Source organism: Brassica rapa, chromosome A08 (genome assembly GCF_000309985.2).
Source record: "Brassica rapa cultivar Chiifu-401-42 chromosome A08, CAAS_Brap_v3.01, whole genome shotgun sequence".
NCBI lineage: Eukaryota > Viridiplantae > Streptophyta > Magnoliopsida > Brassicales > Brassicaceae > Brassica > Brassica rapa.
Window position 1 is genome coordinate 17,169,403 of NC_024802.2, and position 24,568 is coordinate 17,193,970.

The 24,568-nt window shown below is 39.1% G+C and overlaps 6 protein-coding genes across 10 annotated transcripts; 2 read left to right on the top strand and 4 right to left on the bottom strand.

Annotated features, from left to right (window-relative positions):
• Nucleotides 1-339: 339 nt before the first annotated feature.
• Nucleotides 340-2,818, bottom strand: LOC103835208 (DNA-damage-repair/toleration protein DRT111, chloroplastic). 3 transcript variants are annotated; one of them, XM_033276352.1, is made up of 3 exons: nt 2,695-2,818; nt 1,840-2,656; nt 340-873 (listed from the first exon to the last, which is right to left on the bottom strand). In XM_033276352.1, the coding sequence occupies exons 1-3, from the start codon at nt 2,802-2,804 to the stop codon at nt 586-588; spliced, it is 1,215 nt and encodes a 404-aa protein (XP_033132243.1). In that variant the 5' UTR covers nt 2,805-2,818; the 3' UTR covers nt 340-585. The 3 variants fall into 3 exon arrangements, with proteins under 3 accessions (XP_033132243.1, XP_009109580.2, XP_033132244.1); XM_033276353.1 differs by lacking the exon at nt 340-873 and adding an exon at nt 1,289-1,674 and having other exon boundaries at nt 1,819-2,656; nt 2,695-2,817; XM_009111332.3 differs by having other exon boundaries at nt 1,840-2,744.
• On the top strand, nt 2,816-4,458 carry LOC103835209 (protein YELLOW LEAF 1, choloroplastic). The gene is made up of 5 exons (XM_009111333.3): nt 2,816-2,952; nt 3,097-3,187; nt 3,368-3,534; nt 3,684-3,759; nt 4,056-4,458. Exons 2-5 carry the CDS (start codon nt 3,100-3,102, stop codon nt 4,235-4,237), a joined length of 513 nt encoding a protein of 170 aa, XP_009109581.1. The 5' UTR covers nt 2,816-2,952; nt 3,097-3,099; the 3' UTR covers nt 4,238-4,458.
• Nucleotides 4,459-4,474: 16 nt separating this feature from the next.
• Nucleotides 4,475-10,504, bottom strand: LOC103835210 (serine/threonine-protein phosphatase 6 regulatory subunit 3). 3 transcript variants are annotated; one of them, XM_009111336.3, is made up of 19 exons: nt 10,201-10,504; nt 10,019-10,122; nt 9,807-9,893; nt 9,636-9,711; nt 9,460-9,534; nt 9,292-9,345; nt 8,863-8,922; nt 8,429-8,545; nt 8,193-8,287; nt 7,888-8,087; nt 7,472-7,569; nt 7,251-7,354; nt 7,008-7,176; nt 6,805-6,927; nt 6,333-6,415; nt 5,860-6,001; nt 5,666-5,698; nt 5,503-5,573; nt 4,475-5,394 (listed from the first exon to the last, which is right to left on the bottom strand). In XM_009111336.3, the coding sequence occupies exons 1-19, from the start codon at nt 10,237-10,239 to the stop codon at nt 4,731-4,733; spliced, it is 2,394 nt and encodes a 797-aa protein (XP_009109584.1). In that variant the 5' UTR covers nt 10,240-10,504; the 3' UTR covers nt 4,475-4,730. The 3 variants fall into 3 exon arrangements, with proteins under 3 accessions (XP_009109584.1, XP_009109583.1, XP_009109582.1); XM_009111335.3 differs by having other exon boundaries at nt 4,475-5,391; nt 6,805-6,933; nt 10,201-10,503; XM_009111334.3 differs by having other exon boundaries at nt 6,805-6,933; nt 10,201-10,503.
• Nucleotides 10,505-11,257: 753 nt separating this feature from the next.
• On the top strand, nt 11,258-16,038 carry LOC103835212 (30-kDa cleavage and polyadenylation specificity factor 30). The gene is made up of 7 exons (XM_009111337.3): nt 11,258-11,861; nt 12,159-12,500; nt 13,845-14,007; nt 14,166-14,276; nt 14,564-14,632; nt 14,943-15,029; nt 15,123-16,038. Exons 1-7 carry the CDS (start codon nt 11,497-11,499, stop codon nt 15,876-15,878), a joined length of 1,893 nt encoding a protein of 630 aa, XP_009109585.2. The 5' UTR covers nt 11,258-11,496; the 3' UTR covers nt 15,879-16,038.
• Nucleotides 15,987-18,467, bottom strand: LOC103835571 (UPF0725 protein At5g63820). Its single transcript, XM_009111744.3, has 6 exons — nt 17,312-18,467; nt 17,102-17,218; nt 16,821-17,025; nt 16,602-16,726; nt 16,441-16,518; nt 15,987-16,320 (listed from the first exon to the last, which is right to left on the bottom strand). The coding sequence occupies exons 1-6, from the start codon at nt 17,453-17,455 to the stop codon at nt 16,078-16,080; spliced, it is 912 nt and encodes a 303-aa protein (XP_009109992.2). The 5' UTR covers nt 17,456-18,467; the 3' UTR covers nt 15,987-16,077.
• Nucleotides 18,468-18,723: 256 nt separating this feature from the next.
• Nucleotides 18,724-24,437, bottom strand: LOC103835213 (cation-chloride cotransporter 1). Its single transcript, XM_009111338.3, has 13 exons — nt 24,079-24,437; nt 23,672-23,818; nt 23,126-23,204; nt 22,895-22,983; nt 22,702-22,816; nt 22,418-22,518; nt 22,205-22,266; nt 21,662-21,889; nt 21,460-21,574; nt 21,163-21,357; nt 20,480-20,880; nt 20,146-20,307; nt 18,724-19,999 (listed from the first exon to the last, which is right to left on the bottom strand). Exons 1-13 carry the CDS (start codon nt 24,228-24,230, stop codon nt 18,921-18,923), a joined length of 2,925 nt encoding a protein of 974 aa, XP_009109586.1. The 5' UTR covers nt 24,231-24,437; the 3' UTR covers nt 18,724-18,920.
• Between the last annotated feature and the right edge of the window lie 131 nt (nt 24,438-24,568).

The following is a 24,568-nucleotide window of genomic DNA, read 5'->3' on the forward strand; positions in this document are numbered from 1 at the left end:
AAAACTACATGCAGCAAACTGCTTTGCCGTCCAAGGACAAGCTCATCATTGGGTACTTCAGAGAAATCCTGGAAGATTGAATAAGCTTCCGGTCTCTTAAAATGATTTTTTAAATGATAGTTAATTTTTTTTTCTGGAATAGTATTGAATAAAATGGAATACACATTCCATTTTTTAATTGTAACTGGTGAAATTTTTTTAGAATACTCATAAATTAAGCATTTAGGAAATTTTAATTCCAAAAAATTGCATTCCAGTTGCAGCCTTTGTATTTTATCTAACTACTTTTGAAATTGGTGGAATGACCATTTCATTCATAGCAAATGGTAAAAAAATATGTTGAATTAATAAAATCAACCATTCCACATAATCCCATTCCAAAATATTGTAATCCAGTTGCACCCTAAACATGAATATCTTTTTGCATATTTTTTACATAAACTTTTAATCTAATTATAAATAAATTTTATTTTTACTCTATATAATTATAGAAAGCTTTATTAAATCAAAATCATCTACACTTTTTCATGTGTGATGAATTTTTCTTAGACCCTCTTTAAACATTCATCTTGATAAAATAATACACTAAGGGATTTCACCCGGTACTGGAGCCAACTCGTTCTTACTGAATTTCACTTCATCGTAGAACGTTGCACGTACTGTCCTTCCTCCAAAGAATCGCCCATCGAGGTCCACAAGGGCTTTTGTTGTTTCCTCGGGTCTTGAAAACTGAACAAAGATTCTCACTGCTTCGTGTGTAGGGAAGTTTTGTTCAGTGATCTCGAATATCAGTACACGAGTCACTGTTCCGTATTTGCCGCACTCCGTTCCCACCTCCTCTTCTAGCTCATCGTCTACCTCTCCAGGTCCAACCTTGAATATAGGTGAGATGTGTCAATCGAGCGAAAAATACATTTAGAGTAAAAGAAAAGATAACTCTCAGCCCGTAACAAGTACTTGTTTATGGTGAACAAACAATCAGAATCACAAGAGTGATGCCAACGTCCAAAACAATCGATGCGAAGATGCATTCACATACCAAACTTTTTTTTGACACACTAACTAGACACTCACAAATATGAAAAAGAAGTGACAAAATATTTACAGTATCCGAAAACCAATAAAATTTCCTTCAAACACATGCCAACTCCCCAAGTTTCATACCTAAAACTCTCTAGTATCTGGGAAATCAAGCTTGGACTATCAACTTATTATGCTAAATCCCCTAGAACCAAAGTATGGTCACAAATGCCTAGTTAACTATTCGAGGGGAAGATAGTCTAACTTCTGCATATGAAACGTTCTTTCCAAAGAAGAGACAATCTTAATTCTACAACAATCCATCAGTTCACTAGGCCAACATTAACATAAGTAAACTATGAGCTACAACATTAAATGCAAAAAGCTTTTATCATCTCATCATAGCTTAAAAGAATCACAGTACCACAAAAACAGCCATTAATCAATTCCATTTTTCACACAGACATCCTCGTCAACAGCATTCCCAAGTGCCATCACATTCAACCTCCGATAAATCAAGCAAATGCTATTGATCTAACATGCTGCCAACAGTTTGAAGTCACTATCTTAAAGCTAAGACCACAACAAATGAGTGTATCATTCCCACCTAAAAGTCTAGCAGACCGTTCTAAATCAATTGCAGCAAACTGTGTCCTGATACAATAACAAGTTCAATTCGGACATAGCAGACATAATCAAGAATCAACCTTATGTTTTCTAAACGCATAACCATGTTTGTAAGAAGTAAGACCGTTCTAAATCAATTGCAGCAAAGTGTGTCCTAATACAAGCATAAGTTCCACAATCAAGAATGCATACCATGTTTCTAAGAAGCAAGACCCTGGTTGGTTCTCCACTGATACTCACACCCTTGACGACCTTCTTCTCACTAGCATTAACAATAACACCAGCTCTCCGATCAGTCTTCTTAGCCATCAACGGCGTGGTGATCCCTTGCTCAGACTTGCCAAGCCCTTGCCCCTGTTTCCACCCCATCTTCGCCATCATCCTCTCCGCAGCCGTCATCTGCCCGCCCGCCCCAACTCCCAACCCGCTCGTCTCCGACGTCCCCATGCTAAACCCGTTGTCGACGTTGTTCCCAGGCGGAGACGACGATCTCCCACCGCCGCTCATGGCGGCGCGTCTCTTCCACGCTTCTTCGCCGGAGATATTCAGCGGAGTCTGATCAAAACTCTCTCTCTCCCTCTCTAGCCTTTCTCTATCTCTCTCCTCCTCCTCGTGCCGTCTCTTGTCGAGCTCTCGCTTCATCTCAGCTTCCATGGCTTTCTTCTTCTTCTCCCTCCTGTAGTCCTCGTAATCGTTGGGTCGAGCGGGATCGTACTCTTCGATCACCGATGAAGTCACGCCGACCAACGCCGGTTGCGATGCCGCCGGAGTGAGAATCGATTGGGAGGAAGAAGAAGAAGGAGGAGGAGGCTTGTACTGCGACGGGAGAGGCTTGGGCTTGCTCTGAGGTCTGATGATAGTTTGCGTCGGCGCAAAAGCGGGTGGTTTGCGAAGCGTAGGCGGAGCCATCTTGGTGCTGCTTGACCACACGGAGGAGGAGGAGTTTCCGGTGGGTTTGTCATCATCCGACGGCGGAGGAAGATCTCCGTACAATCCACCTAGCATTTTCGCCGCCGCCTCAGCTCGATTGAATCAAAATTGCTTTTCAATCGAAAGAGGATTAGGGTTTTTAATTTTCCGATCTTCTGTTTTTTAATTAAAAAAAAAGAATAAAAAAACAAAATTAAGAAAAATATTATTTTGTTAAAAACCGACATACATACAAGGAGACTTGTGTCGCCGTCTCATCGTGTTTTTCTTTTCCCTTCACGACTATTTTATAAAAAATCTTGCGTTAGACGTAACGCTCCAATTGATTTGTGCGAGAAGTTTTCACATAAACCTTATTCGCGTTTAATTCTTCAGGTACGATCTGCCACCCTCTCTCTTTCTTTTCATCGTCTATGATCGAGAAACTTCGAAGATTCCCAGATTTTGCCTTCCTTTTGTTGGGATTTAAATTGGTTAAAGGTTTAATTATTTTTCGGTGTTTGATTGTTGTATCTGCAGATAATGGTGGTGATGAATCCGTCGTCGTTGTGTATTGGTGCACAACCATTGGTGTACCTCCCTCCTCGCTTTAATCATCGACCAGCTAATGGTATCTCTCTATAAGTTTGTTTGTTCTTGATGTCTAAGAATATATGTTTCTTTTATTAACTAGTCTTGTAGCTTTAGATATTTGCTTAATCAGATTGCTCAAACGTTATTTTTTTTTTGGTCTTCTATTGAATGTTTTCAAGTGTTAATAAAAGCTCTTCTTCTTTTTGTTCTGTGGTAGGACAATTTCGTGGGCGTTACTACCCTACAAGAGTTTCTATGCAATTCCAGAAGAAACAGATCATGTTTCCTTCTCTCAGGGCAGTTGGAACAAGAGCTGTTGCTAGGAAAGGACTTGATTTCGTCTCTAAAAATACAAGACCTCTCTTTGTATGTAACGCTGCGCTGGTAGGTTTATATTCGTGTCTCACTCGCCAGTTAAACGATGTGTTCTTAACTGTTTTAGTTTTTTTTTTTAGAATATCGTTTTAGCTTTGTCTCTCTGAAAAGCAAGCTGTCTGTTTACTTATGCTGATCTAATTTTTCTTCTTGTGCAGAATGCAAAATGCAGTCAAGGGCAAACACAGACTATTACACGGGAATCACCAACAATCACACAAGCTCCCACACATGGTAAATTTTTCTCACTCTATTGATATGCTTCATCTGGAGCAACCTTGTTTTATGTTTCTAACAAACAAGTAAGGTTTACGAAACTATGATCTGTTTTATGAATCTAGCTAAGAATCAAGCACTTATTTAGAACACATATGATGGTTTACTACTATGGTTTGTATTCTTGTTGTTGATAAGCCTGAGACTGGAGAGTGGTTTAACATTATTTCCTGACTGTGCCTAATGGCGTTTCTGTTCTAGTGTGTATCTTCAGAACTAAAGTCTAATAAAAATCCTTTTTGCTTGAACATTAGGAAAAGTGAGATCCCCAAAGCTTGACGACGGTGGAAGCGGGTTCCCACCTCGACATGATGGTGATGGTGGTGGGGGCGGAGGTGGTGGAGAAAGCTTCTCAGGTGGATTCTTCCTTTTCGGGTTTCTTATGCTCATGGGATACTTGAAAGATTTGGAGGGCGAACATGACAACAGCCACTAAAGTGAGAGGGGATTAAACATGATGCACGACAGACAAATCTCAGTGAGAGAAATAGAACCAGCAGAGACAATAGAGTTTACTAGTGCTGCTAGCAATAGGCACCACATCTTTTATCTTTCATCAGTATTGTTATGAAACAGATAGAATCTTGTTTTCTTCATCAGTCGCACATGAAAGAATGAGTTGAATATATATAAAAGTTAAAGAGTGATTAGAGCATCTTCAAAAACAAACTCATAACTAAATATAACATCTTATGCATTATGGAAACAACCTTAAATGTGCGGGCTCAAGAGCAACTGCTTTACAACATATTATGTGATGAGTGTAGATGAGATAAAAAAACTTCAACTAAAAAATGATAAGCTAGTAATAAAATTTGGTCGACAATATGTCCGAAAGGAAAAGAAAGAATAATAAAAATCGTAGCAAACTATATAAACCAAAGAAAGTATCAGCATGAATTTGTATTACTAGTTACGTTGTGTAAAGCTTAAACTACCTTCTCCTTTACAGCTTCTTCGGTTTCTTTGTCATCTGCCTTTGCTGCAACATCTGCTTCCTGCCTCTTGTCCGTATCCTCCGAGATTGCAGGTTCAGAGCTTTGAGCATTCTCATACGATTCAGCACCTGGCTTTGATGCATCATCACTCGAATCTTTCAACTTCTCGGTTATTTCAGCCTCACTTGCGTCTGGTGAGCTCTCAGTGGTTGCAACATCACCTGCGTCTGATAACTTCTCTATGGTTTCATCGCCACATGCACCTGGTGATGAATCCTTTGCACCTTCTTTATTGGTATCATCAACCTTATCCTCTTTCTCGTTTTGAACCTGGCCATTGGGCAATATGCTAGCTTCATCTGTATTTGAAGACGGCTCAGTGGACTCCGAAGTCTCTCTCCATTCGACCCAAGCTGGTGATTTTTCGGCTTCTGGTTCACTCGGGTTTTCAGAAGGATTCTTTGATGTTGAATCCTCTGTTTCCATATCATCAGGCGAGGAAGAGGCCACACTGTCCTTGAAGTCATCGTCCGCTTCACCTATGACGACATCACCATCCTCATCAGCACTTGGTGAAGGGGAAGCCATTGACTGCTCATTCGCAACTTTTTCATCGTCGAAAGCAAACCAGTTTGAGTTTGTGAAGAGAGAACTGCTACAAAAGACACCACGTTACATATTTGTAAGTTAAGGCGCCGCATCAACCATTTGATGAGGATCAACGGATTGATTTCTACCACAGGAGAAAAGTCCACCACATTACCTCTCCTGATCATCTCCAAGGCGCAAAGAAGATATGACGACTTCTGCAGATTCGTCATCAAAGTAGACATCCTGCAACATAGACTTCGTAAGAGGCTTTCATATTGACTGCTTATACGAACATTCACTTATTTTAGAAAATTCAAATCAGACAAAAATAATACCTCATCATCGCCACGTTCCATGGAGCCTTGGGTCTGCAGTGGATAAATGAAAATTAACGTTAATGAAAGATCAAACGTTCATTGCATGTAGTCTCAACAATTGAACACATAACCTTCAAAACTATAATGAAGTATGAGGCTTAAATCTACGATAATATAGTAGCAGCTAAGAAAAGGAAACACAAAAACATCACCTCATCCATGTCATCATTGTTGTAAACGCCATATCTAAAGGCCTGGCTCAAGTTGTTTGCTAAGGCTGCCACATCATAGTCTCTATCGTGGTAATCATCATCATCGCTATCTCTATTACGATCATGGAGTGAAGTTGGCCTCCTGTTAGGAAGAATATCCGTAAAAGGAATTATCAAATATCAATATACTACAACAACCAACACTACTGCCTCTCATCTACATTTGTCACCCCCTAAGGAACTTCCCAAAAACAAGCCCTTATTGCCATCTACTGGGACTGTCTAATCACATTTAACGTCTCGTATATCTTGATTACTACTAAAGCAGATTACACAAATGTGACAAACTTCTATAACAAAATACTGTTTGAGTATAACCTCTGCTTTTGGTCATATTTAAAAACAGAAGCCTGATTCATAAGGTTTCTTCAAGTCAAGTAAAACTCCCACCAAGAGAAAAAAAAAATACATACCCGCAAGCCCAAGAGTAGACATTTTCCAATGTATTACGCTTGGACAGAACATCTGTCTGCCAATCCACCCATTCGCTATTTTCCTGGTAGAAAACGTAAAAAAAAAAGGAATCTTGAGCAAGATGTGAGGAGTTTGATAGTACAGACCAGCACCCTAGAATGCTAGAGCCTCTCTCAACATTTCACATGCAAACACGCTATCAAGTAAATATCTTCGAGAGAAATCAAACAGCGGTAAAGGACTGAGCAGATTGCTTTTGACCATCGGCAAGAATTATACAGCAAATGTACGGAAATATCATACTCTCATAAGGAAAACTCAAAAGACTAGGAATAGCAATTATAATCACTTGTATTGAATATTTTCAAGTCCAACAAACTAACCATTTGCGCTTCATATCTACATGCACATGATGAATGTGTGGCAAGCAACTATAACTAATAAAGTTAATGAGACATAATTGCGGTCTACCTGCAAATGTGACTGAATTTCGACATTACTATTAGCTAGTTGAAGAAGTTTGTTCGAGATACGAGTCAAATGACCAATGCTTCCAATCCTGAGTGGCTTTCTACCTTCTGCAGGGACTGTCGGCTGAAGCTGAGACATCACATGTAAACCAAGTCAATTGATAATGATGCCAACCCAAGACATTAGCAATTATGCATCTTCACCTTATCAGAATCAGCTGCAGTCAATATGGGGTCTTTTTCCGCCTCTAGCATACTACCGATAAGATTGCATTCATTGAGAAGATGGTCGAGAAGTTGAGAGTTTTTGCTCTCAAAGCATGAGAGAATCACATTCTCCACATGGTGATGTACAAAATTGTTGTAGGGATACCTGAGATAATTGCACCACAATTTAGTAGAGCAGTCTGTTTATCATCAAAGGAGAAAATATAATCTCCCACTTACTCGAAGAACAAGTCCAACACTCTTTTCACCACTCCAAGTCGAATTATTTCCTTCTCCGCTGCTTCACTACCGACTGTGAGTAAGACTGAAATAAATTCTACAATCTAGGAAATGGAAACGAAGTCAAATTTTCATTTGTAGTTCAAAAATTATAAATTATAACCCATAACAGTGGATTATCCATTTATTTTGGAAAAAAAAATCATACAAATGTGAACAACCTTTAATCTGTGTTTTCCAAGAGGTGGTTGCAACTTGCCATACGTTGTTAATAGAACGCCCTCAGTAGATGATACATTCAAAAGCATGAGTAAATCACCTGCATAGTAGACGCATATTACACAGTTCATAGCAGCCAATAGAGTAATTAACATTGCAGACCACCAATAAACAGAAAAGAAAAAACACATAGACGTATCGAAAGCAAAATGGCATAAATGATAGTCAACCCAGTCTGTACAGATCAGGAAAAAAATACAGGTCTACCAATTTCCATACTAACAAGCAACATATGTGCATAGAAGTCTGTTTGTAGGTCTTAAACTTACAAGACATCCTTCCCAATACGTAGCATTTAAGAGTCAACACACAAGCGCAACTACATATGAAAATTAAATAACCACACTGCATTCCTCACCTAGGCTTCCAAGCATTCCCTCCACTGTCTCGGGGTTAGTTACCATGCTTCCTTGGGTAAGTTGACGACCATATATATGATAAGTCCCCAATGTAAATCTCTTAGGATCCAGCAAAGATATGCATACAGACAATGAATTAACCAGAACAGACTTAGGCCGTGAATCTTCTAAAGTATGTTTTAACAACCTTCCAGTGCAGCTGTATCAAATCGTACAGGGATCAACACAATAAGCCAATAAACTATAAATTTTCATAAGCATCAACGACTATATGAAAACATAGCCAAAGCTGAGAAAAGTCTACCTCGGGCTGGAAAGTTTCGTTGCAAGACCAGGTGGTGCGTATCTTGCTACAGTACAAAGAATTTCAGCTGCGTTGGCATGTACCTCGGGAGACTCCTACAAAATAAAACACAAGTCTCCAAGATATCAGTAAATAACATTGCCTGGGAAGATTGAATAAATCTAAAATAAAGGAGAAAAGCCATAAGACTATCCCATATTGAAAGAAAAGTAATCTAGCAACTGAATGAAACTTACTGAGGAGCCAAACTTGTCCACAATCATCTCTAAGACATCTGTATCTTCTACCCACTGCATTGAACTTGCGTAATTTGAATACAGGTGTTCATCTGTACCGAGCAGACGTTTTATAACCTGAGCACCAGTAATAAGTTAGTCTAGAAAACTAGTATTTTACAGAAATCAAATCTATACTACTGGTTACAACCTTCATTGTCTACAGACAATAATAACTGAAAAATTCACTGGTGTTAAAACAATTTTTATATAGCAAAATCACAGACAAAAATGAGAGTATTATTAGCAGTATTTACCATTGTTCTCATCCTCTTTTTTTTTTTTTGAGGAACACATGAAAATTTTAACTATTCAGTATGTTCTCACGTGGATGTGTAATAAACATAAAGCCGAAATCAGGAGTTCCTAAGACACAAATAAGAGTGAAAACCAACCTCCATTATAGATGTAATACCAATCAAATCAACAAGCTGCTTCAGTATTTCTTGACGATCCTGATAGCACGAGAAATTCAAGGTTAATTATCAATATTTTTTTTTTACAAAATCCAGCTGTTAAATGGTGTTTAAAGCAGTGTTAACTAGTGTAACAGTTATCAAAATTGTATAAACAGAGTTAGATTGGATTTTGTTGATTAGGAAAAAGTTATTTCATTACATAAATAGCAATATAAATCTTTACGTTATCTCTGACTATTTAACAGCATAATTTCAAGTTACACAGATAATCTTAAGTGGTACAAGAAAGTAGCTAGCTAATGGTTCAATAATCTCTACAAAGATAAGAACAAAAATGCTAATGCTAACTAAGTTCAAGTCATCCTTAAATAACATATCCTAGTCCGGTAAACAAAATCAACTTACTTTTATGAACTGCATGAAAGGGATCGTCTTCCGGACCAGCAGACAAATGACAGCCTAGTAATAGAAGATGTATTAGAGAACACGAAGAAGAAACATATATAGAGCCATATATGTGGAAAATTCTCTTTGAGTTTTCTGATAATTAAAAAACTGTTAAATGTTAAATACCTTGCTGAAGTACCCGACAAGCAATGAGTTATGGGTTTCTTTAGCTTCCAGAAACGAAAAGAGCAATAACATCAACTGCAAAAAGAAGACATCACAACACAAGAGGTAAGAAACCCTAAATCCTTAACCATTTACAAAGTAAAAATAAAGAAGGATATAACACAGTCTAAGTCTACCTCCTCATCCTCGACTAGTGTTTTCAGTATCATTTCAATCTCACATGTGAAAATTTCACAGGCAACGAAAGGAAACCTGGAACACATTTTCAAAAATACCAAATTGTTTATCCATCAAAAAATAAATAATCAGCAAAAAAAACAACAATAGCATTTGCCCATAACATTTACTTGAATGTTCGCTTCTTCTCCGCATCATCGAGAGGCTCCTCTATTATGTACCTAATCAGCTGTTCCACTTGCACTCTTTCTCTCAAACTGAAATAAAAATTACATATCATCTTCAGATTAATACATTCAACACACTAAAACCATCACTAACGAATACAAATTGCATTTCCTTTGTCCTCTCCCAGAAAGATAAAGTGGTGAGGAGAGCATACAAATTCAAGAGACGTCCGTTGAGGGATTTGCATTCTTGAATGATTTCATCCTCGTCGAGAAGCTCCTCTAACGTGAAACCATCTTTGTCCAGAATTGCTTCAACCTGCGAAAGCAAAATTCGTAGATTCAGAAAGCACATAAGAATACGATCGAATAGCTAGCAGCAGCAAGCTAAACTCACGGCGGAAGCCGTAGACAATCCGGCCATTCGCCAGAACATCTTTCCAGCTGAAGAAAACGTCGAATTGCTCCGGCGTCCACAGAGATTCCGATCCTCGAAACCCTGAGGGAGATTTCGCCCTGAGAAATGGAAGAAGGGGAGTCGATTTTGGAAACGAGTTACCCCAACCGTAGAATCTGTGGATCGATTGAACAGAATTCGATCTGAGATGGGATGGGATGTGAGCGACGAAGAGCACCTTCAATTGCGGGATGGGTAGTGCTTAGCGATAGAACAAGGACGACGCACACACAAAATAAAAATTACATTTGTTTCTTTGAGAAAAAAAAAAAACAAAATGTATTTATTTATTTTTGCTATTTTCGTCCAAGTAGTGTGGTCGATGTTCAAAATTGTGAGACGGAAAAAAAAAGTGTGGTCGATGTTCAACATTTGGGGGTTAGTTAGTTGTGAGACGACCCAAGTTTTTATTATAAACAGGCAACATTACAATTTACAAGCACCAAAAAAATACAACTTACAGACATAAATTTTAATTTACGGAGAAAACGATTAATTAAACAACTATGCATGCTATAAAGAAAAGATTTACAAGGATTTTCAACATGATGCAAATAAATTCGATCAGACGTAATTTTCGTAGGATAGTTAAGGTGATGCAGTTAGACATAGATTTTTATAAAGCAGGTAATATTATCAGTTGTCGGATCGTCTGTACAATATTTCTCGTAATTGTAATATCATAACAAATAATCGTTAAAAAAATACAATTTACGAACACTATGTTGTTGACAAATTTGAAAAAATAGACCTTACTGTGTTCTTTTTTTTTTCTAACATTACTGGATTTGCTCTATTTTTGACTTTTTCTATTGATTTATTGGACCTAGTTTGCTGGTACAATGCTGATAGGAGACAACATTAAACCAAGAGCTACTAAATAATAATTATACCACATTGATGGGCACTCTTGAGAATCTTGTGGTTTGGATTCATCCACTGGTCTCTTCCTTTAACATGTGTTGTCACTGTTGACGGTTCGATCAATAAACCCTCCAAATCACCGGTTCAATCTCCCTAAACCAATCACCCCAGCCAGATCCGTAAAAACCTTTATTAATCTATTGGTTCGGTTCGGTAAACCATCCAAAATCACCGGTTCAATCTAAACTTTAACCGAATAATCCGAGCCTGATTCATAAAACATCAGAAGAAGCTCAAACTCTCCGAGCTCGCTTCCTCGATCGAAGCCCTAGAGAGAAGATCCAAACCCCTAACGAGAGATTCAGCAAAACGATGGAGGACGCCGACGGACTCAGCTTCGATTTCGAAGGCGGTCTCGACTCCGGACCTATCCAGCCCACAGCTTCCGTCCCCGTCGCTCCCCTCGAAAACCAATCCTCCGCCGCCGTCAACCTGACGCCGAGCTACGATCACTCCTCCGCGGCGGCGGCCGGAGCTGGGAGAGGGCGGAGTTTCCGCCAGACCGTTTGCAGGCACTGGCTCCGAGGTCTGTGTATGAAAGGCGACGCCTGCGGGTTCCTCCATCAGTACGATAAGGCTCGTATGCCGATCTGCAGATTCTTCCGAGTGCACGGTGAATGTAGAGAGCAGGATTGCGTCTATAAGCATACTAATGAAGATATCAAAGAATGCAATATGTATGTGCATATGCAGTGATTGTGTGTGTGATGGTGTTGAATGTTGATTCTTAGTTTAGGCGTTTTATATGAGATTATTAATTAGGCGGCCGTCTATACATTTTTAAAACATTGTTCAAGAAAAATTGTTTTGTTTAGATCCGAGTTGCCGACTAGGCGTTGAATGTTGAATGTTGATTCTTAGTTTGTGGTTAATCAATGTTCAAGAAATCGTTAGGCGGTAGTTAGTCAGTTAGGCGGGTGCCTAGACCGATTTTTAGAATAATGGTTTTAATATTTTGTTAATTGTGTTGGCAGGTACAAGCTAGGGTTTTGTCCCAATGGTCCTGATTGTAGGTACAGGCATGCGAAGCTGCCTGGACCACCACCTCCTGTGGAGGAAGTTCTTCAGAAGATACAACAGTTGACTTCGTACAACTACGGGCCTAATAGATTCTACCAACCACGGAACGCTGCTCCGCAGTTGGGGGATGTTAAGCCTCAGGTGCAAGTTCAGACGCAGGAGCCAGGTAACTTGCAGCAGCAGCAGCAGCAACAGCCTCAGCAATCACAACATCAGGTCAGCCAGACTCAGACTCAGACTCAGACGCAAAACACTGCTGACCAAACTTCTCATCCTTTGCCGCGAGGGTTAAATAGGTGTGTTCAGAGTTCCAAAGTTTTTAATTGGGTTGTGTAAACTATGCTTCAAGACATTGTTATTGGTTTTTTTTATCGAACTGTTGGTTTCTTATGAGAGTGGTCACTTTTAAAATGTAACTAGCTATTTGCAAGCTCAAATTTTTAACACTTTTTTTATATATACATATATTACTAATTTTAACTTCATGTTATATATTCTACCTGATTTTAGGATACTTCTCTTTCATAGTTAGGTATATTTATAGATTGTAGTTTCCTCAATTGTTTCTTATGAAGAGAATAGAAACTTACCTTTGCATTCTGATTTTTTTTTTGATGATTATAAGTCTCCTCTTTCCATCAGTTGCCCTTCTTCCTTCATTTGAAATGTGGGAGATTGGTTTTGCCAGTGTTTGTATGGTATCCATATACTGGTTTCATTTATTTAGTGCTCTGGTTTATTCCCCCAGTATACCTGTACGAGTCATGCCTTGTCTTGTTGTTTCAAGTTAACAAATTATACTAAGTTACTAACTAACATTTAGTGACGAGGTATAATGTGATGTGAGCTGTTTTGATTACTGCTAGAAGAGGTCCAGAATTGTTTAGGTTTCGTCTTTCTGTTTCATTAGCTGTATTATAATTTATTGGTCTCTCTACTTGCTTGCTTGTGTGACGTAGTTAGTATTCATTGTCAACATAGATGTATTTTCAGTTCTTGAGTTTCACCAGTGTGGGCTTTTAAGCTTCTAGTCAACATAAATTGTCTTGCTTCCTTTGATATATATGACTTACATTAGTCATCCCTCTAACCTGCAGTCTCGGTAGTTAACCTAAGCATTTTATCTTTCTGAACGATTGTTTTTTGTTGTATGTCTATGCACTTGTACATTATTTAATTGCATTGGTCTTCACCCATAAGAATTTTCTTCTTCAGTGTGACTCATTTGGTTTCCTTTATTTGTGCATATAAAAGTCTAGACAGATCGATGTCCTGGCCTCTCTTTCAGTTTTGATGGTCACAAGTTATCTTCTTGTTGGTCCCTAACAGTTGGTTGGTTGCTTATTCTCGTGCTCCAGCCTCCAGTGTTGCTTCTTGTTTCTATGGTGCATAAATTTGATTAGAAGCTTTGTAATTTATGTAGCAATATCTTCTGGATTCACATTCAATTGATCTGGAATCATAATCTAAAAGAAGGATAGAGTTGGTAAAAAAAATGTTTAGCGTTTCATCGTTTGAAGGTTCTATGCTGGGGTTATAGTTCGATGTAAAATGCTGTATGCTTTAATTTTTTGATTTGTTAAATGTAGATTATATTTTTCCTCTGTTATATTCTTACTAATCTTCATCTGCCATATCAGGTATTTTGTAGTAAAAAGTAACAATTCAGAAAATTTTGAGTTATCTGTGCAACAAGGAGTATGGGCTACACAAAGAAGCAATGAAGCGAAACTTAATGAAGCTTTTGACACTGTGAATAATGTGATCTTGATATTCTCTGTCAACCGAACACGGCATTTCCAGGTAGTGTATTGGGTGAAAACGGGAACCACTTTCCTTATGTTGAAAGACTAATAGTTACATGTCCATCTGGTTGTTTTGTGTAATCTCTTCTTCATAGTGGTGTATTTGGTAGGCAGCGTTATGAGTCTAAATATCTTTCTTTTCACATACTGCTGTAGGGCTGTGCTAAGATGACATCCAGAATTGGTGGTTACATTGGTGGAGGAAACTGGAAAAATGAACATGGAACTCAACAGTATGGTGGGAACTTTTCAGTTAAATGGTTAAAGGTGTGTTGTTTTTTCTAAGCTTTCCCTTTGATCGATATAGTCCTTGCTCTGAATCCCGGTTTAGTTTAGTTCTTCTCTATGCGATTGAGCCTATATGGTCTTACACTTTCGATATTTGCTACGTCTATGTTTTCTCTGTTCTGGTATCGGTTCTGCTGATGTTAACAATGAGCTCTGTTACATGCTACTGAGAGCGAAAGGAGATGCTTTCGTAATGCAGAGTTAAATTGATTTGCAGATTTCACATGATTCATATGAGTGATTGTAATTCTTATCGTTCGTTGTAGTTGTGCGAACTGTCCTTCCACAAAACCCGGAATTTGAGGAATCCTTACAACGAGAACTTACCTGTGAAGGTACGTTGAACTTTTCACCATTATTTACGCTATCTAAGCTGGTCTCTTATTTAGGAGCGGTATCATTTGTTAGATACAAAACAACTCACTATGAATTAGGATCTTTATGTGAATATACCGGCCGCAGTGGCTAAACTGTCCCATGGTGGCCACACTTGCATGATTACGAAAATACTTTGTTATTACTGATACAGTGATTACTAAGTATTGTGCTAGCAGCTTAATGGTCATTGTGTAATGTTTATGTTTATTGAGCATTTGCACGTAAGGGAGTCACCTTTATCTTACTCTTTTGGTTCAATGACTGTAGATAAGCAGAGACTGTCAAGAGTTAGAGCCCTCCGTTGGTGAGGAGCTGGCTTCCTTGCTTTATCTGGAACCAGATAGCAAGCTTATGGTATACATTCTCTTTTGTTGCTTGCTTCTTCTTTTATTACTGATGAGCTTGGCCTTATGCTTCATCAAATTTTGTTTTCCCATGAAATACAAGGCAATCTCCATAGCTGCGGAAGCCAAACGAGAAGAAGAGAAAGCAAAGGGCGTGAATCCAGAGAGCAGAGCTGAGAACCCAGACATCGTCCCATTTGAGGACAACGAAGAAGAGGAAGAGGAAGAAGATGAAAGCGAGGAGGAAGAAGATGGCATGGCGAACGGTCCTCAAGGCAGAGGAAGAGGAAGAGGGATGATGTGGCCTCCTCAAATGCCTATGGGACGTGGAATCAGACCAATGCCCGGAATGGGAGGTTTCCCTCTCGGAGTAATGAACCCGGCAGATGCTTTTCCCTATGGACCTGGTGGCTATAACGGTATGCCAGATCCATTTGGTATGGGTCCAAGACCCTTTGGACCATATGGACCGAGGTTCGGTGGTGATTTCAGAGGACCTGTACCGGGGATGATGTTTCCCGGTAGGCCTCCGCAACAGTTTCCACATGGAGGTTATGGTATGATGGGAGGCTCAGGGCGTGGTGGACCGCTTATGGGAGGAATGGGAAACGCTCCCCGAGGAGGAGGCAGGCCAATGTATTATCCACCAGCTACAACAACAGCATCATCAGCACGTCCTGGCCCTACTTCTTCCAACAGGAGAACAACACCTGAGAGAAGCGATGACAGAGGGGCGGTGGATGAATCTCATGAGATGGAGCAGTTTGAGGTTGGAAACAGTTTGAGAAACGAAGAGACTGAAAGTGAAGACGAAGACAAAGCTCCTAGACGATCAAGGCATGGAGACAAGCGTCGGTGAAAAACTGTTTTCCTAAGATTCTATCAATGAGAGTTTACTTGTCTATTGGATTTAGCAGATTTTTGTTTTTTTTTTAATGTTTTGTATTTTCAGACTCGTGTTTAGTGATTAGAAACTAAAAAATTATATATCATCTGTTTTTATTGATATTTTTTTGCCAGCCTATATTTGGTAAGAAACTAAAAAATAATACTCTTCTTCATTCTTGTTCTTTGGTAAGAGCAACCTCAAGACACATGTGGCCTGGTTTGCCATCCATGGTTTTCCTTACTACGGCACGGTGATCACCAGCCAGAGGCGTTGAAGGATCAGAGCAACACTTGTAACTAATGTAGAAGATTGCGTTATCAGCTTTGAGCTTCTCACTAGGCTCTGTTGTGTAATCTTCAAAAGTTTCGACAACAACGTTCTTGAGCTCCAAGGGTAGGTAAGCATCCAAACACTGCAATTACAATCATAAGAGGGGGAAGATAACAAGTTTCAATTTGTTGCTTTGGGAGAGAGAGGACACGAAAATTGCAAAAAAAAAAAAAAAAAAAAAAGAAAGAAGAAAAGTACATACACGATCTGATTTGGAGAAGAAGGCGACTTCCATGAGAAGTTGAAGCCAGTCATTGTCATGCAGCTCTGATTCTGGCACCTGCGAAGGAAACCAAACTAGGTTACTAACTGAAACATATAAAAGTAAAAAAATTCCATGAATAGATCATCTGATGTTATTACCACGTAATACTTTTTACTGTCACGTTCCAAGGCTTCATCAGAAAACCATTTGGGCATTGGAACTTTGTAGAACTCATTTATTCCAGGTGTGTCCTCGTCCCATACATCATCAATAGGCTGGTTATCTGATGTCAGAAAACAGTTAGTCCACTTTAAAAAAAAAGAGTTATCCATAAACTTGTGTGTTTATTAAAAAGCGCAGGGCCAAGGTCACCTTACATATTTGTTTAATTCTGGAGGCTAAGGTAAACCAGGTAATCCTAGCCCCCAACGAAAGGCGGCGTCCTGCATCGCCAAACTGAGTCTGAAAAGAGCAGACAGAGCCAGTGGCCGGATCGGTTGCCTCCAAAGTTATGTAGAGGCTGAACAAGGAAGTGTCCTTGCTACTATGTTTCTCCAAGCGTTTAAACTTTAAGTTTGTTCCCTGTCAAAAACAAAAAAAGACATTAGAGAATAAGTGATGATTAATTTAATGATATCAGTTAGTTAGTTAGTTTTACCTGCTGAAGATTGTAGCATTGGAGTCCAATCCTACCATAGAGACCGATACCATAGTTTTTACTCCAAGTAGACGGAACTAATTTAAGCGGTTCGTCATTGTAATACATATCAAAACCCTAACAAAAAAAAAAATTAAATTTATTCTGTGAGACTCGTACAGATCATCCAAAAGTAAAACGACCATGAATTCAATAAGGAATAGTACTTACATAGGCCAGATCATGATTTCTCAAGTCGATCGAGCGGGGTAACGGTCTCCGTAGCCGTTCTCCGGTCGTTTCACGCGTTCGGGCCCGCTTAGCCATTGGGGATGTTGGTAAATTCTCCAGGTCACTTGATTCTTTGTTATCCATACCTTTCCAAACCTACACAAGCCCTTTGAAATCTCTCAAAAAAATCGTGTGCAGTACGAGACAACCGATAACGTTGTTTATTTCTTATATATCAGTTGGGCATGGTCACCATTATCTTGCCATGTCTATTGGGCCTTTTCATCAAATAAAATACCTAGTGATTCATACGGGTTTGATGCCATGTGCCTAGGAGGTGGGCGGGTTCATATATACCTTCGGGTTCGGATCGGATATTTCCGATTTTTGTTTACGATATAGTTCGGATATTTCTATACTTCGTGTATTTTTAGCACATGTTCGATTATTCCAGGTCAGATTTTTGGATATTTAGATTTAAATTTTTTATTTTTCAAGTTTTTTGTATTCAAAATTTAAAAACAATAGTGTATTTTATTTTTAAAATGTTATCTTCAAATCTATTAATCATTCAAATCTATTTTTTTGTTTATTTTTTTTAGAAAATTATTTTATATTCCGAGGATCCGATCCAAAACCAATACGAAAATTTCCGGTTTGGATAGAAACTGAACCAATTTTTTTATTCTATTGGGTCTTGTTTTGGAGGATCCGCGGATCTTGGACCTGAACCCGAGACCCGAAAGAGTCCGACACTTCTAGTATATATTAGGCATATATGAGTATTTCAATATATTTTTGGCATCATGTATTTTTTTAAGTATCGAATATGGGTTTTCGGGAATAGCTTTGGATTTAGAATAAAATTTTAGGATATTTTTTTGGGAAATTACATCCTATGCACTAGATTTTTACCCTAATTAATCAAATATTCTAAATCTCATAATGCGATACATTTTTTCATAGACACAAACTAGTCACATCATAGATATTTTCATTTTTTTAAGGTTTTAAACCAGTTCACCCTATTTTTTTTCTTTCTGTTGCTTCATCAATTTTTGGTTTCCCATGAAATACAAGGCAATCTCCATAGCTGCGGAAGCCAAACGAGAAGAAGAGAAAGCAAAGGGCGTGAATCCAGAAAGCGGAGCTGAGAACCCAGACATCGTCCCATTTGAGGACAACGAAGAAGAGGAAGAGGAAGAAGATGAAAGCGAGGAGGAAGAAGATGGCATTTGTTTCTATTGATATTTTTTTGCCAGTCTAATTTTATTGACTGGATCAATTAGCCCACTAAAATCTCATCTATTAAAAGGGTAGTAAACTGTATAAATATTTTAATTTCATGTGAAATATTATAGAAAATTGTCACTCAAGTAAGCTCGATATCCTTATTAATGGACAACAAAAGATGGCAACAACAAAATTTATCTTGCATGAATTTCCAATTCAATCATTTTCAACAAAATTGAATTCTTGTACTACAAGGTTAAATATATATATAAACTGTAAAAAAATGTATGAGGAAGAGAGGGAAAAAAACCTAACCTTGAAGGTCAAGGTCTTTGATTTTGTCGGTGAGTATAACAAAAAAAAAAAAGATACGAAACTATGTAAACAAAGTTACAACATCTCTGTGATACCCTCTCACGATCAACATCCTCGGGACATTCTCCACCAGCAAATCCATATACTCCATGTAGAAATACGCCGGGTGGTTCAACGGAGGCGGCGGGAGACTAACCAGCACCACCGCGGCCATCCTCGAGTAACTGAGTATGGTCGAGTTCAGTTTCAGCATCGTGTATAGAAACTTCTCCACTTGCTGCTCATTCACCACCATCGCTTTCCCATTCGCCAACCTTGGAGTCGAACCTTGACTCTTTATCTCTCCCAAGTAATCCGAGATTCGTCTCTGCGCAGCATCAAAAGCCTCCAACGAATCTTCTTTGCTGTTTCCCTCTGATCTTATGTCCCACGACTTCATCGTCACCACGATGACTTCCGCTTGCATTCTGAGGTCGTAGAGGAACTTCTTCACGTCGGCTTTTAGCGCTTCGGCGTCTGAATCCTCTTCAGCTATGCAGAAGAGTTGGATCTTGCAGCTCTCGAAGCTTTCTTTCGTCAGAAGAAGCTGAGAGAGAAGAAGCATGAGACCACCGTCTCTCACGATCCAGTACAAGTCGATTGTTCCGTACTGTCTTTGGTACTCGTTGGGCCATTCCTCTAACCCTTTGATGATGACAACTCCTTTGTTTGCTGTGATGCAGTCGTTGATTATCCCAACAAACGTGGATGGGATCTCTGTTAGATTCTCCCGTCGCCAGATCTCGGGGTACCGCATCACGACGATGTTGGGTTTGAGATTTCCGAGTCCCATCGTCTGGATGATCCCACGGAAGCCTTCGGTCATGTTTGGAGCTACAACGATTTCAGCTACGCCTTCGCAACGCTTGTACTCAATGTAGGTGGCTAGTTGTTTGCAAGCTTCCTTTGCTTCTTCAGCGCATTCATAGTAGTCGCCGTCTAATATTGATACAAAGATCGACATTCCACGACCTTTTTTCTTCATACAGTTGGCAAAATCAGCCAGCTTAGGGTGGCACGGAACATTCTCTGGGAGCTGTCCCCATGGTCTGCAGAATACAAGGGGGATTGGATACCAGTTCTTAGGGTGCACTTGATCCGCTGCAATTTGGAGAAAAGATAAGCTTAGATTAAATGGACCATCTAATATTTGAACCTATAATAGTTAAGGCAGGTTCAGGTGTAACAACAGATAGATAATGCATATTATATAACCAGTTTGGTGTGATGACACTTATGTGGCGTACCTCCGAGTGATCTGAGACTACGAAGGGCCAATTGAAAATATGCACTCTTGAAACCATCTCCCCAGTCTCCGGCCTTTCCTTTTAGCCCAACGTATTTGTATATAAGACTTGCAAGCGCAATGGCAACCACAGTGAATGACCAAGAAATCAAGAACATGATCACTGCAACCGTAGAGAAAAAGGGAAAATCAACAAGAGTCTTTCATAATAAAACATCTCAGGCTTCAGGTGAGACAAGCTAGTTACAATTTGTTTTATAGGATAATAGGAATCGACTACAAACAAAGACTATACAACATACAGTCTTCTCCAGCAAGTATTTGAAAGTTCATACCTATGCAAAGTGAGGCTCCGACAAAGGAAAGGCTCCAGTGATGGTATTTCCACCGTGGACGCCAACTTGGAGCATCAAGTAGATCGAGCAGGAAACAAGACAAGTTTACTCCCGCGTAGCATAAAAGATAAAACATAGTCACAGTCGGTGTAATAAGATCCAGATTTCCGATAACAACACATCCGATGCAGATCAATGCTGTGAAAAGCGTCGCTATGTGAGGTTCACTAGTATCTGCAACTTTAAAATAATTCAGGATGGGGAGAATATCATCATTTGCTATAGCCGCGAGCAACCTTGGGGCCCCTGTCAGACTCTGGAGAGCAGCCCCTAAGGTTGAGAGGATGATGCCAACGTGAACAATGAGGGGGAGAGGCCAAGCAACTGTGGCAGTAAGAAGCCTGCAATAGAGAAAAATTACTCTCGTATGAAAAGTTTTAAAAAAATTCACGAGGTGTTGAAGCGCTAAAAGAACAGGTCTCTGCGACCACTATCAGACATGCTTAATTTATTCTGACATATAAACTAAGAAAGTGCTGCTTTCGTAGGCCCCTAGTAGTTTTGTTTAGTACATTCAGAGCATAAAGCCACTTTTACTATCTTTCGAGTTTATCCATGCTAAACACACCAGATCGGCTTTGAAACCAAAATAAACAAAGAAGTCACACGAGTAACACCGTTACCTATCAGTCAAAAGTTTGTCACGGGTAGCAACAGCTCCAAAAAACAGCACTGAGATCACATACAGTAAGGTGGTTGACAGAGTGGCAGCCAATGTTCCAACAGGAATTGATCTTTGCGTGTCTTTCAGTGAAGCTGATCTATTTGAACCAGCCATAATTCCTGTTACAGCAGGGAAAAATAGACCCACCAACTCACTGAAAAGTAACAAAGAGAACGGTAAATAAACTGAACAAATAAACTTTTTTTAAAAACTAGTTTTACTATCATAGGCAACAAAATTTCTAGATGTGACTCACTTGAAACTCCAGTATGTGCCTCCAAGTGGATCAGGAATTCCCGCATTATTTGTCATCTGATAAGCAGAACTCCAGTTATCTCTAAAACTTTTTAATCGCAAGCCCGTGATTCCAGCTGTTCAGATCATAACAATGGAAAGGTTAACAGTTTGGGGAAATATATCTCCATGCCTATATCCAACAATATCCTGAAATGGCTTACTGTCAGGATCATCTGTTTTTGCCAAAAACATCCCAATGAATATGCACAAGATAGAGAGCAACACGGGTAGTAGGAAAGCAGGTGCAACCCGATTAATCATCTTCACGCCGCCAAACACAATGAAGCATAGAAGTATAGTCACAACAATTCCATAAATCTGCAAGTCGTGTGAGCTTGGGCTTTGTACTGATTCGGCAACTGCAGTTCCATTAACCTTGGTGATAGTTTCTGCCATTAGAAATGACACACATATAAGTGGCTAAATGTGACTAATAGGCTAAAGATTTTGTCCTCAACAAGTAAAGGTTTTGTCAAATAGAACTCAGATTTTGGCAGTCAATAATATAGTTCTTAATCCTCGATTGCATATAGGCGTTGCCATTTCCAACAATTGATGAAACAAGTCTTTGACTTCAAGACTAGCATGAATAAAGTAGTGATCGAAAAACTGATAAATTACTAAGAGTTGTTGGATATCCTAGTACCCCTTTGCTTTGGTTCACACATCACAGGTTTCAATTCTTACAAGTTCCACAGTAATACCTCTAAAAATCCCAGCAGCAGGGAACGCTTTTAAAAAAGTCTCCACAGCACCCAAAACGTACCTACATTGATAAGGAAGAAAGCAGATAAATTAGTCATTCGAAGCACTCGGAGACCATGTGAAACTGAACAGAGCACCAGCAACTTAAGAGTGTTGAGCTTAAGACTTTCTCTAAGAGAATCTATTTCAAAGGATCCAAAATATACACTTACAGAGCTCCAGCAACTGCATTGCCAAGGAAGAAGCATAAACCTATGCTAATCCCAACCTCCGGACCAAGAGCACGACCAATGAGGTAATATGGTCCTCCACCCTGGAAGTAAAGTAATGCGAGTTATTTTCGGAATAAACTTGATGTCCTACATATTGTTCTATCACAAAGGAAAGAGAGAAGTAATAGGGGTGCTAAGTATGGACCAGAAACCCAACGAATGGATGGATACATTTTAACTATGGTAAAAGAAAATTTCGGGTGATATTACAGAAAAATAATTACCTTCATTGCGCCATTTGTCGCAATAGCACTCAAAGATATTGTCGTCAAAAATGTACATAATCCACACAGCAATACCAATACTAGGCTTTGTCCGATACCAGCCATGCCAACAATCCTGAAAATTAAACAGATTAAGACACGCCATGGTGACTTCGCAGATTGTTGTGCAACATCAAGGATTTTGCAGTCTTACCATGTGAAACGGATATAGTATATAATTCCCAAAATGTTTTGCAAGCAGGGAACGAAAACTCCCATCATTGTACCCATCTTGAGAGCAGGCTGCAAGAACATGCAGATATTATAACATCGTGGAAAATCATAAATGCAGTGATAGTCAGTAAAAATGAGTGCTTAATCAAAGCAGCCTGGCAGAAAAATCATCAATTGTGTGAATTAGAAGCTAATGGAAATAGGAAGATACCTTTGGGTGCCCTTGCATGATGGAGATATCCTCCCCATCTCTAGGGCTAGATGGTGCTGGAATTTGCTCTCCTGTCATGCTGAAGGAAATATTCATCACATTACCACATGTAACATTAAGAAAATATGTGTTTGACAAACTGCTGACTGAATAAGCAATGCATAGTTTACGGTGAAAGATGCATTTACACATTGGGAAGATGAAAGAGAGATCCTCATTTCGTTATATAGAAAGAAAAAAATACAAGACACTTATGAATTCCTAAGAGCAACACAAGGCAATAGAAAGCACATCAGTTGTATTATAGAATCACGAATTTTATAAATAGTCAAGGGAATCCATAAAAACGATTCAAAAAAAAAAAGCAAGAAACTTGTATTCAGTGACTCCCTGTTTCAGCTCAGACCAAAAAGACCACCATGATTAATGAAAGCAAGATACCATTTCCAGTAAAATTCTAGCTACCACTTAATGCAGTAAATGAAGGCTGGTTCATCATTCTAATGTGCATTTCTACATGAAAACAACAATCAAGATCGCATGTACCTCTTCAAACCAAGAATGTTCACAAGAGAATCAAAACCAAATAATTCCAGCTTGGATTCCTTCTGATGGCCATTGACTCCATCTTCTGGTATAGGACCCTCCCTTGCACCAGCTCCCATCTCTCCCGGTGCAACTACTCTTATGTTCCTGTCAAAAACCTACAAGCGTGAGACACTCACCATGAAAAAAAAAAGTAAACAATACTGAATCATTCAAGGTAGACTTTAGAATATTCCAATCACACGATTCTTAAACACTACAACCATCACTGCTGATTTAACCAAATTTGCATCCCGTTTCTACTAATCAGTACATGTAATCGTTAATCATCATCATCATCATCACCAAAGAGATGATCAATACACATTCAAAACTGTGCTACAACACCACAAGGAACACAATCATACTTGAGGGTGGAAGAGGAGGAGGAAGATCCAGGATCGATGGATGACATTTCGACAACCGCTCTATCGTGCGCCCCCACCGGCCTGTATTTTCCTCCGCCGAGTCGCGGGAATTCCTCTTCGCCGGCGGCTTCTTCAATGTCGCCCCTATCCATTTCTCTCCGCCGAATCTGGACAGATCCGTTGCTCCTTCTATCGCAAATGAGAAGGATATCTCGTCGGAGTTAGAGATCGGCGAGTTTGAATCTGACGAGAAATGAGATCGATACTCATACGCATTAACGGAAGAAATAAATAATATTAAAATGAGGAAAAATTATTATAAACGGATGAAATTATTACAAAGAAGTTAAAATTAAATTACAATTTGGGTTTTTTAATGAGAAAAAGACCAAAATAGCACTAAATGATGTTTTTGTTCTCAAACTAGCACTCAAGGCCAAAAGTCACAAAAATAGCACTCAAGAGGTGGGGTTTAGGGTTTAGAATTTAG